The 13,329-nt window shown below is 33.8% G+C and overlaps 1 protein-coding gene across 6 annotated transcripts in view; it reads left to right on the plus strand.

The window, feature by feature from the left end:
- Positions 1-13,329, plus strand: part of LOC120415576 (protein quiver) — a 31,271-nt gene continuing 17,942 nt past the window's right edge. For 2 of the 6 annotated variants that reach the window (XR_008212314.1, XM_052709168.1), the window contains exons 1-4: positions 8-567; positions 961-1,286; positions 6,813-6,866; positions 7,959-8,105. Coding sequence is in view for 5 of the 6 variants with exons in the window: in XM_052709168.1 (XP_052565128.1) it covers positions 1,253-1,286; positions 6,813-6,866; positions 7,959-8,105 (235 nt within the window). In the remaining variant the exon portion in view is untranslated. Of the gene's footprint in view, positions 568-960; positions 1,287-6,439; positions 6,491-6,812; positions 6,867-7,958; positions 8,106-13,329 lie in introns of all 6 variants that reach the window. The other 4 variants (XM_052709167.1, XM_052709166.1, XM_039577156.2 and 1 more) reach the window with 4 other exon arrangements.

Here is a 13,329-nt window from a genome sequence, read left to right on the forward strand (position 1 = left end):
ACAACAAAGTGTCAACCCACACCCACACATCGACCCAAACGGAAGGAAAACAACATTTTCCTCACAACCGCGGAAAAGCTCTCATCTTCTCACTCGGTCTGGATCACGCTTTTGATACAAACACAGACACAAGTGTCGCCCCCGTTCGCTCTTTCTCGCTTTCCCTTCGCCAAATTTCTCACTTGCGCTCGGGGTGAGGAAAATTCACATATTTCTAAACTGGGCCTTCATCAAATCGCCGTCACTCTCGTCGCTACTTTTCACTGGTGCTGACCTGTCTCTAGTAAGAGCTCTCGTCGCGGAAACTACTACTACTGCTGCTGCAGGAGGAAGAAGACCACCTTTGGTTATAGATTTTTCACCTTCTGGTCTGAGGGGAAAAATGTGGATTTTCGCGTGAAAATCGTCCGAAATAGTGGCGAAAAGTGAGTTTCGATTGAAGTTCGAGCACTTTTGAGGGCGGAAGTGAACGGGAAAGTGGAAAATTAACGCTGCCTGCTACGACGACGATGGAGTGGAAAATGGGCAATCTGCCCCATCACTAATGTCGCATTGCAGATGTTGAAGGTTGGAAAATTGGAAAATCTGGTTTTTAACTAGTCTATCGCTTGGACTGATTACTTTTGTGGTTTTTTATGAATAGTTTATTGAAGAGGCATTCAGGTGGATTCATTGTTTTATGATTCGAAGGAAAAGAAATGTCCTTTTCGTGAAAATTGATGTACCAAGTGAAAAGGCCAATGTGACGTTTGATGACGCATCTGGTCGAAGAAAAAGGGAACAAAAATATAATAAAAGGAAATGGTTTTCGCTTAAAAGTTATTTGAAACTCCTTCAAAAATAATTTAAATTGTTTACAAGTATTTTTTTCAATGTTGGTGAAAATCGTTCCCTTGACCCCAATTGCTGTTTCAATCGATTGATTGGAAGGCGAAAAATGAAGCATTTCTTCCGAATCAGTTCAAGTGATACGTCCATTTCCAGCGATGTTGTGAAGTACTAAAAATCTTCCCATAACAAAAAAGAAATGAAGCTACTGAAGTGGTGATCACTTAATTGATCAAACCGATAAGCTAGAGTGAGACGGGCCTTCAACTCGAAAATGGTGCTGTGAAAATCACAAAATTTTGCTGCAGACTGGTGGAACTGGTGGAAATCTACAATATCAGAACGGAGCTGCAACACCCTAGGATAACCAATTTCAGCATACAACCCACAATTAGCGATACATCAAACATCAACGACCAACACGATGGATAGAAAGCATTGGATTTTAATACCCTTAGGTAAGGCGACCCCACGAAAGTGGAAAATTTCTCCCCCGTCAAATTATCAAACCTCCCCATTTCACATAATCGCCATCAATCGTGAGATAAAAGTCACTTGGCGAGTGTCATCGCCATCAAACTCACTTCACTCTCACAAGTGAGAGCGTCAACTTTGCTCACTTCATCGAAACGTACTCAAATCAAACCAAAACATATCAAAAATGAGACGACGACTGCGAGAGGAGAGGACAATAACAGTTGCGTTTGTAAACAAATGCCACGCGGGAGTTGATTGCAACGGGGACGCGAGACGAATTTTGGACGCGCAAATGCCAGACAGGAAGTGACTCGAGACAAGTGCATGCTTACGAGATGTTTTTGTTTTAGCTATTCGTTCATTTAATTTGGTTAAATGCGAAATTGTTTAATCTTACTATCATTACTTCTAGAATAGAGGATTGTGATTTAGGGTTTTTCAAGCTGATAAATTTAGTTTTTTTTTATTTAGCTTATGGGAGCTATTATTTAAGTTTATGAGTGCATTTACAAAAAGTTTCAATGCCTGATCGTATTTTTCGTCTAATTTTTCAAAAGTTCCAATCTACTTTAAAACCCGTGGCGCAATGGTTGTTTTGAAAAAATAATCTAGATTTAATTTATCTGTCATAATTTTCAATATAAAAGATTATAACTTAATTTTAAGGATTTTTCAAGAATTTTATGGTATTCTTTTTATTTAACAAAACTTTTCTACCGTTGACTAGTAAGAATCAGGACTCTCTGATAAGGAAAAAGTTTTTTCTAATTATTAAATTTGAATATCAAATATCGATGCTTCATAATGGAACTTAATAAACTCCTCAATCTAATCTAATAAGAGGTGGGCAAATCCTCTCTTTTTTAAAAGCCGCTCATTTTCATTCGCTCATTAAAATGAGCGGCTCTTTTGATCAACTCTTTCACATTCTGATTAAATCGTGAAAGTCTAAAAATTATAAAGTTTAATCGGGCAAGAGGATTTAATTTTTTCCCCTCAAAATCTCGTTGGCTGTTTGCAGATATTTGATAAAATTTTCCAAGTTAAGCCAATTCAAATGCTGAAATTCGTTTTCAGGTAATACTTTAATGTATGACCAGTTGGACGATGAAAAGTATTTTAGTTTGTTTAGAAAATCACTTATAGAATTTCAAAGAAAACCATAAACTGAAATTTTTCGTCTAATCAAAACAAACCTATAAATCAGAATATTGAGGAATAAAAAGGCTTTTACACTAATCCCAATTTGCCCAATGTGTATATTCTTTAAATTTAAAGGTTATTAATTTCTACATATACCGTAGAATCATACTGACTGTGGTAGAGAAGTGTTAAAAGTACCTCAAGAAGAACTTTTCACAACATTTTGGAAAGTTCAAAAAGTTAGTTAACTATAATTAAGAAAATGTTGATGAAAGTCATTATTTTAAACATCTCAAGGTGTCATGATTTTCTCAATGAACATGATTTTGAATGCAAATGCTTTTTCGGATTCCTTGGACAATTTTCCACTAGGAGAAGGTTAAATAAGTTTGTAAACAATAAATAATATGTGTTTTTGAAACACAATTAACAAAAATCTCTAAATTTATAAGCAATTTAAGTTGAACAAATTTCATGTAAAATGTGAAAACTTGTGATTCGTGCTTAAAATCCAGTAAAAAAGCTTTATGAATCGATAATTTTAATAAACACAACAAGGTTTAACAAACTTCAGGCTAAATTCCGACTTTTTAACAATTTTACCTAAAAAGCTGATAAACTCAGATAACTAAATATAAACATTGATTTTGAACATCTTAAATATAATTTTAACAAGAAAAACTATGACTATCAAAGCCACCCCGGAATTTGAATTATTTTTTAACGTAACTATTTTTATAAACACTATTGAAAAAACTTTTTTTTTCCAAAATAGTGCATGGGCTTTGTGTGGCCCAATACATGTTTTAAAAATAATAATCATGAGAAAAACCTTCTTTAAAACCTCTTTACAAAAATACAAAAATACAAAAATAAAAAAAACTGACGATTTTTTATACGAACAACACAAAAATATTTGTATCTTTTTCGACAATGAACTTTTTGAAAATCGGCTTTCGTCATGCACACAGGACTGGTTTAACGAGTCTTCACCAAAATGTCGAGCCGATTTGGTCAAAGCAGTATTGAGATATCGTGGCACCTGTTTTTTTAACTGCTAACTTCAAATAGCTATATTTCGGCAATGATACAACCAAATGTCATCAAATTTGTTTCGTTAGTAGATAAAAAACTAACTTAATCCACCTATGTGGTTGATGCCTTCCTCACTTTTTACCAACAATGGGTAACATTGGACACATATTTCAGCTATTTTTTTAGATCCAGAAAAATAAGTACACAGATATAACTTAAGTGGTCATAATTCGGGACAGGGTTGCCAGATCTTTAATGTTGTGGACTTGTTGGAAAGGTCTCTTGATTACCTAACCAACGATGGGTCGGATGATGGATCCGGACATAGTTTAAATACATTTAAGTGAGATCCGGCTTCAAAAAAGTACATAAATATCACTTAAGTGGTCATAACTCGAGACAGGGTTGCCAGATCTTCAATGTTGTGGACTTGTTGGAAAGGTCTCTTGATTACCTAACCAACGATGGGTCGGCTGATGGATCCGGACATAGTTTAAATACATTTAAGTGAGATCCGGCTTCAAAAAAGTACATAAATATCACTTAAGTGGTCATAACTCGAGACAGGGTTGCCAGATCTTCAATGTTGTGGACTTGTTGGAAAGGTCTCTTGATTACCTAACCAACGATGGGTCGGATGATGGATCCGGACATAGTTTAAATACATTTAAGTGAGATCCGGCTTCAAAAAAGTACATAAATATCACTTAAGTGGTCATAACTCGAGACAGGGTTGCCAGATCTTCAATGTTGTGGACTTGTTGGAAAGGTCTCTTGATTACCTAACCAACGATGGGTCGGATGATGGATCCGGACATAGTTTAAATACATTTAAGTGAGATCCGGCTTCAAAAAAGTACATAAATATCACTTAAGTGGTCATAACTCGAGACAGGGTTGCCAGATCTTCAATGTTGTGGACTTGTTGGAAAGGTCTCTTGATTACCTAACCAACGATGGGTCGGATGATGGATCCGGACATCATTTACATGCATATAAATGAGATCCGGATATATGTGAAAACACATTTTTATACATAACTTTTGAACTAGTTATCGAAACTTCAAACAATTCAATAGCGATGTATGGGACCCTAAACCAAGTCGAATGCAACTGGTTTGGTCAAAATTGGTTCAGCCAGTGCCGAGAAAACTCAGTGAGAATTTTGGTCACATACATACATACACACTAGGGTGGGTACGTTTTTCAAAAAGTTTTCGGATCAAGTTTTAGCATGGTTCCCCTTGTAAGGCATGCCCATAGGGACTTTCATGCAAAATATCAGCTCATTTGGTTGTAAACTGGCTGCGCGCATTGAGGTTAAAGTTTACATGGGAATTACTATGGGAAATTGGAACTTTTTGTTCATACGCTCTTACAGGCCTGGGGAAATCACGCGCCAACTTCTGGTATGGTCAGGCCTATGGGGAATGGTCTGGAGAACACTTTTCCCGAAGAGAGCATATGGATTCGTTGTCCCTAGACCTGGCGCATCGGCAAACAATCCGATGTCTCCGGAAACAACGGTTTTCCCTCAAAAAGCATCAAATTTTCCTTAGCATGCTATGAAAGCTTGATTAACACCGCGACGCCATATGTCAGACAGCTACCACGTGGGTGAGAAACGGCTGGAATATTTAATTGCAAACCTTTTTTTAACTAGAAAATGATCATTTCGAGTAATCCTGATATTATTTAGTCGAATTCAGAATCTTTGCATAGCGAATTTGTATTTTTTTGCAAATATTTCAACCACGTGGTAGCTGCCTGACGTATGGCGTCGCGATGTTCATCAAGCTTTCATAGCATGCTAAGGAAAATTTGATGCTTTTTGAGGGAAAACCGTTGTTTCCGGAGACATCGGATTGTTTGCCGATGCGCCAGGTCTAGGGACAACGAATCCATATGCTCTCTTCGGGAAAAGTGTTCTCCAGACCATTCCCCATAGGCCTGACCATACCAGAAGTTGGCGCGTGATTTCCCCAGGCCTGTAAGAGCGTATGAACAAAAAGTTCCAATTTCCCATAGTAATTCCCATGTAAACTTTAACCTCGATGCGCGCAGCCAGTTTACAACCAAATGAGCTGATATTTGGCATGAAAGTCCCTATGGGCATGCCCTACAAGGGGAACCATACTAAAACTTGATCCGAGAACTTTTTGAAAAACGTACCCACCCTAATACACATACACACACACACATACACACACACACAGACATTTGTTCAGTTTTCGATTCTGAGTCGATATGTATAAAGGAAGGTGGGTCTTTGAGCTTTTAATAAAAAGTTCATTTTTAGAGCAGGATTATAGCCTTACCTCAGTGAGGAAGGCAAAATGTATATTCCGATGCCCTGAAAACAGTTTTTAAATAAAATTAAGTGTGTGCTCATACCAACCTTTGACTTTTTTGCCGATTTACTTTTACATTACCCTTAAATAACAAAGGGTAGCGCCTTTTCTCTATGGTAACGCTTAGTGCTGCCACCTATTAGTAATTTAAATAATCATGTGAAAAGAGCACTGAGCTTTTGCGAAACCACTTTAAATTGTCAAAATTGGCTTCTAGCAACGCTATTGAAGGACTTCACTAAACTTTTTTATTTTCAATAGGGTCTTATGGGACCCCAAACCAGACTGAATGAAACAAACCCGGGCATATTTCGTCCAATCAGTGCTGAGATATATCTAGGAGGACTATTTTAGAAGTTCATATTTTGATTGAAATCTGTAAGGTCTGAAATAACTATTCAAAATGGTGTAAACCTTAGATATGAATAAACAGTGTTAAACACCTTCAAGTTATTGTTTACATTGAGTATGTTAGTTATTCAAATAAAGAAAAACAAACCCTACATTGCATTCCTCTTTTCAAAATAAACAATTGGTACAAATTGGAAATTAATTTACATTTTACTATCATTTTTTTACGCTTCAAACCCCCTTCCAACCGAAAGCGATCATAGTTTTGTTTGTTCAGTTAAGTTTATCGGACAACTGTTTCCCATGTAAGTTCATTTCCTTACGATATCTACGGTGTGTGTCATTTCCCTATATGTTAAGTATATAATGTTGAGCTAGCCTCTAGTTTTCACTCTAACGACCGTTTGATTTGGCCAGCTTTGCTAACACTTATTTTTAGCGTATCTTTAACGAACTTGTTTGATAAATTAAGCCGGACAACGCTAGGTACCCTCCATCCACCCTGGACGATTCGCCTGGTTCATCTCCGACCATGAACACACAACTGAAGGCTTACGCTAACTTTACTAACCTCTGCAAATGTCGTAACTTTCTTTCTCTATATTCCCAACTTGCTGTCGCGCGCAGTGCTAGTAGGAGTGTTTTGGTATTGGATACCGCAGGTGTCAGCCGAGTGCCAAAGTAAGCTAGTTTACTTAACCAACTAATTCCCGGTGCAAATGTGTGACACTTTTTGTTTTGTCCTACCGTTTTACGTTCTTAGTTTGTAGTGATTTTTTTCTTTCTCTATATTTTTGGGGATGAAATTTTGTTGGCTTTTTCCTTCAGTTTTTTTTTTTTGTGTTAGTAGTAGAACAGAAGTGCATTGTTTTGTAACGTGTTTTGTAGAGTTAGATATTGATAATTCTTGTTCCCATTCACTCCAGGTTACGAACTATTCCGTGTATTTTAGCATATATGAACACTGAACAGTGAAACAGTATCCGTATCCGTCGGCCGTGTACAAGCCATAGATTCCGTAATAGTTGGAAGAACGTGCCTCCCAATTGTCGTCCAGGTGTTAAGTGTGTGCTATTGGCAAACGGTCGAAAATCCGTTGAACACTCTACTCAGGGACACTTTTTTAAATCGCATGCTTTTTTCTTGACATCTAATTGCATCATTTTTTTCCTCAACTTATTTCCACCTTTTTTGTTGTGTTTTACCTATAATAAGTATAAGTAGTTGCAGTTTTTATCTCTTTTCAAAATTTGTTCATACGCGATACGCGTTTTAATATAGAATAGTCCGCGAAATAATGAGACCTGTGTAAATTTGCCAAATTTAAGCATTTCTATTTCGTTAAAAGCGCAGCAATATGGAAGCAAAATAGTTATAGCCGCGTAGAATGAAGCGTAACTATGTACGCGATAGTATGTTCGATTGAGCCGGAAAACAAGTGAAATAATCTGACAATTTGAACTATTCCAAGGCAAATCTGGAGCGTGAACGGAGTGTGTCACTGTATGCAACCACAAAAAAAACATTCACCCACCCTTGTGTGCAATAATGTATATGATTTCCACTGTTTCCCCAGGGTAACTCCCCCCAGTTGATGTCTTTGTTGGTATTTTTATGTATCCCGTAAAGAGAAATTTTTGAAATTTAGTCGCCCAACTTCAAATGCACCCAATTCTAACAGTTTCTCCTTTTCTTCCAACATTAAAACCTCAACCAACGAAACAACCCTGACACAAACCGAAAACTTCCTCAACTCAACGCCACCCACAAAAGCACGATCAATTTACTGCTACGAGTGCGACAGCTGGACGGACGCCCGATGCAAGGACCCCTTCAACTATACGGCCCTCCCGCGGGACCAGCCCCCCCTGATGACGTGCAACGGATGCTGCGTGAAGATGGTGCGGCACTCGCGAACACGTAAGTATCGACTTGGACGTATCGAAAGTGTTTGTATTTGTCATGCCATTGATGTATTATAATTTAGTTTTTTTTTGTTTTAGTTTAATCTATACATTTATGTTAACCCTTTAATGATTATTTTATTTGATCGATGTAGCTCCTTTTTTCTTCAAAATCATTTTTTGAAAATATTTATAAATCATTTTACAGATACACTGTTTGATCAAAAAGTTGATTTTTCACAGAGTTATACTATTGCAAGATAAACAAAATTACCAAAAAACAATTAAAGCTAAATAAAATGTAGTTCTAAAACTAGCTTTGAACCACAAACTTCATCATTAGGATTTATTAGTTTGCTTATTTGAGCAGTTCGTCTAGAAACCTGGACATGAGTTTTATTAACATGTTTGGATTTTGCGCAAACTGTGTGGTTGCCTTCCCTGTGACCTAAAACATTATCTATTTATTTTACTTTTTTATATAAAAATCTGTATCTTGAGAAAGTATCATTCAATCGATTTGATTTGGTGTCTTTGGCAAACAAAGGTATCAATCAGGAATCAAGTAAAAAATCGGGAAATTGATCAATTTGATTTTTTTTATTTTCAATATTTTTTGTTTGTTAACATTGTGGGTAAATTGTTGTACCTAATTTAAAAGTACACAGAATACAAATTTGAATTTTGCCTGTTTGAATTTTTAATTTATTAGTAATGCTACCTAAAAAATGTGAAAAAATGTAAACTTGATGAAAATTTATCCGAAACTGACAACCAATTACTTGTGTAAAATTACACTTTTTTTTGCAAAAAATCTGTCACCATTCCCTGATGAAAATTACCGTCATTTTTTTCTATGTACTATGTAATTTATAAAGGGCATCGTTTTTGCAAACTAAATTTTCGATGAATGTTCATTTTTTTCAATTTTAAAAGCGGAGGAAAAGTATACTTAAATAAAACTAAATAAGGCTTTTACAAATTTTCTACAAAAGTTTGTAAAAAAAAATTTCGAACTAAAAGTTTTCAACTTTTTTCAATCAAAAAGACATTATAGTTTGTAACAGTTACAAACTACTTATGAAAAAATCAAACAATGAATACATTTCAAACAGTCCTAAGGCCAAAAGCGCTGATGAAAGATAAAATATGATGTATTCCAAATTAAAAATGATCGGTTTTGTGTCTTCGGCAAAGTTATAAGAATTTAAGAGGACTATTCAGGAAAAATGGTACATGAGAAAAAATCTTTTTTTTAAATCCCGATATCCATGCTTTTCAATTTTAGATTTTTTTATTAGTTCTTGGAGAAAAAACCGCAATTTTAAGCCATACAAACGTATGGACAAAAATGTTGCCGTTGAGCTATGTTTTTTTTAAATAGAAATTTTTCTCTAAATGGGTGTAATATACAGTAAAAAAATGTGTAAATTTGGAAGGTTGAATATTACCACTTTTATGATGTAATTTTACCTCAATTTAAACTAAAAAAGTGACATTACAACAGAAAAGTGGTAAAATAACACATTTTTTTTACATAAAAGATGTTCCCCTTCCCAGATGTAATATTTCCATGATTTTTTTCTGTAATATGGTATATTTTGATTCCTAAATTTTAAAAATATTGTTTTCGAAAGGATAAAAAAATCACGAATGTATTTTTTTTTTAAGAATATGAATAGGAAGAAAGAAAAGATTTTTTTCAGAATAGGACCATTAGTTTCCTAAATATTGATTTTGTAAAATAAAAAGCTGTGTGTCCATCTTTAATGTCTCTTAGGCAATTTTATTGTAAATCTACTAAACTTTTCGACAAAAAAAAACAGGAATGACATATCATGATTTTTTTTTTATTGGAAAAACTGGGGTTTTCAGTAAAAATTTAACGATAAAAAAACGATATCGTAAAAACGGTGCACTTCATCAAACAATCTGTTAAGAACTTTTCGATTTGCAATCGAATTCGAATGATTTAACATAAAAAAATGAATTCAAAGTTACGGTTTTGTTGACCTCTACAACCTCTACACAAAAAACACAAAAAAATGAGATTTAAAAAAACTTAACAAAAAAATCGGCATTTTTTCGTGTACCATTTATTCCTGAATAGAGCAATTCTCTACGAAAACGGTCTTTTTCTTCAATTTTAAATTTTGTATTTTTTAATCCGGCTGAAACATTTTCGGTACCTTCGGTATGCCCAAAGAAGCCATTTTGCATTATTAGTTTGTCCATATAATTTTCCATACAAATTTGGCAGCTGTCCATACAAAAATGATGTATGAAAATTCAAAAATCTGTATCTTTTGAAGAAATTTTTGATCGATTTGGTGTCTTCGGCAAAGTTGTAGGTATGGATACGGACTACACTGGAAAAAAATAAAACACGGTAAAAAAAATTTGGTGATTTTTTATTTAACTTTTTATCACTAAAACTTGATTTACAAAAAAAACACTATTTTTATTTTTTTTTATTTTTTGATATGTTTTAGAGGACATAAAATGCCAACTTTTCAGAAATTTCCAGGTTGTGCAAAAAATCATTGACTGAGTTAAGAATATTTTAATCAATACTGATTTTTAAAAAAAATCGAAATTTTGGTCGTAAAAATTTTTCAACTTCATTTTTCGATGTAAAATCAAATTTGCAATCTAAAAGTACTTTAGTGGAATTTTGATAAAGTGCACCGTTTTCAAGTTATAGCCATATTTAAGAGACTTTTTTGAAAATAGTCGCAGTTTTTCATTTTTTTAAATTAATGCACATGTTTGCCCAGTTTTGAAAAAAATATTTTTGAAAAGCTGAGAAAATTCTCTATATTTTGCTTTTTCGGACTTAGTTGATACGACCCTTAGTTGCTGAGAAAATGCCATGCAAAGGTTTAAAAACAGGAAAATTGATGTTTTCTAAGTCTCACCCAAACAACCCACCATTTTCTAATGTCGATATCTCAGCAACTAATGGTCCGATTTACAATGATAAAATATGAAACATTCGTGAAAATTTACGATCTTTTCGAAAAAAATATTTTCAAAATATTAAATCAAGACTAATATATCAAAAGGGCGTAATATTGAATGTTTGGTCTTTTTGAAATGTTAGTCTTGATTTGAAAATTTTGAAAATATTGTTTTCGAAAAGATCGAAAAATTTCACAAATGTTTCATATATTAACATTGAAAATCGGACCATTAGTTGCTGAGATATTGACGATAGAAAATGGTGGGTGTTTTGGGTGAGACTTAGAAAACATCAATTTTCCTGTTTTTAAACCTTTGCATTGCAATATCTCAGCAACTAAAGGTCGTATCAACAAAGTTCGAAAAAGCAAAATATAGAGAATTTTCTCAGCTTTTCAAAAATATTTTTTTCAAAACTGGGCAAACATGTGCATTAATTTAAAAAAATGAAAAACTGCGACTATTTCCAAAAAAGTCACTTAAATATGGCTATAACCTGAAAACGGTGCACTTTATCAAAATTTCACTAAAGTACTTTTTGATTGCAAATTTGATTTTACATCGAAAAACGAAGTTGAAAAATTTTTCGACCAAAATTTCGATTTTTTGAAAAAAATCAGTATTGATTAAAATATTCATAACTCGGTCAATAATTTTTTGCACAACCTGGAAATTTCTGAAAAGTTGGCATTTTATGTCCTCTAAAACATATCAAAAAATAAAAAAAATTAAAAATAGTGTTTTTTTGTAAATCAAGTTTTAGTGATAAAAAGTTAAATAAAAAAATCACCAATTTTTTTTACCGTGTATTTTTTTTCCAGTGTAGTCCATATCCATACCTACAACTTTGCCGAAGACACCAAATCGATCAAAAAATTCCTTCAAAAGATACAGATTTTTGAATTTTCATACATCATTTTTGTATGGACATTTGCCAAATTTGTATGGAAAATTATATGGACAAACTAATAATGCAAAATGGCTTCTTTGGGCATACCGAAGGCACCAAAAAAGTTTCAGTCGGATTAAAAAATACAAAAATTAAAATTGAAGAAAAAAGACCGATTTCGTAGAGAATTGCTCATATGATTTAGAGGACATCAAATGCCAACTTTTCAGAAATTTTCAGGTAGTCCAAAAAATCATTGACCGAGTTATGAATTTTTTAATCAATGCTGATTTTTTCAAAAAATCGAAATATTGGTAACAAAAATTTGTCAACTTCATCCATTTCATTCGATGTAAAATTAAATTTGCAATCAAAAAGTACTTTAGTGAATTTTTGATAAAGTGCACCGTTTTTAAGTTAAATACATTTTTAGGTGATTTTTTTGAAAATAGTCGCAGTTTTTCATTTTTTTAAATTAGTGCACATGTTTGCCCACTTTTGAAAAAATGTATTTGATAATTCTTTAAACTTTGCATTTTTGAACTTTGTTGATATGACCCTTAGTTGCTGAGATATTGCCATGCAAATGTTTAAAAACATGAAAATTGATGTTTTCCAAGTCTCACCCAAACATCCCACCATTTTCTAATGTCGATATCTCAGCAAGTAATGGTCCGATTTTCAATGTTAAAATTTGGAACATTCGTAAAATTTTCTGATATTTTCAAAAAAAATATTTTCAAATTTTTTAAACCAAGGCTAACATTTTAAAAGGGCGTAATATTGAATATTTGGCCCTTTTGAAATGTTTATCTTGATTTAAAAATTTTGAAAATATTTTTTTAAACAAAGATCGAAAAATTTCACGACTGTTTCATATTTTAACATTGTACATCAAACCATTAGGGAGCGTTCTTTTATTACGTAACGCGAAAAATCGGACTTTTAGACCCCGTCTTCCCCCCCCCCCCCCTCTCGTAACAAAATTTCCATACAAATTTTAAAAATTTTGTATGGAGCGTAACACGGCCTCCAACCCCCCCTCCCCCCTACTGCGTTACGTAATAAAAGAACGCTCCCTTAGTTGCTGAGATATTGATGTTAGAAAATGGTGGGTTGTTTGGGTGAGACTTGGAAAACATCAATTTTCATGTTTTTAAACATTTGCATGGCAATATCTCAGCAACTAAGGGTCGTATCAACAAAGTTCAAAAAAGCAAAATTTTCTCAGCTTTTCGAAAATATTTTTTTCAAAGGTGGACAAACATGTGCACTATTTTGTAAAAGGAAAAACTGCGACTTTTTTCAAAAAAGTCACCTAAAAATTAATTTAACTTGAAAACGGTGCACTTTATCCAAATTTCACTATAAAGTACTTTTTGATTGAAAA

The sequence above is a fragment of the Culex pipiens genome, chromosome 2 (assembly GCF_016801865.2).
Source record: "Culex pipiens pallens isolate TS chromosome 2, TS_CPP_V2, whole genome shotgun sequence".
Taxonomy (NCBI): domain Eukaryota; kingdom Metazoa; phylum Arthropoda; class Insecta; order Diptera; family Culicidae; genus Culex; species Culex pipiens.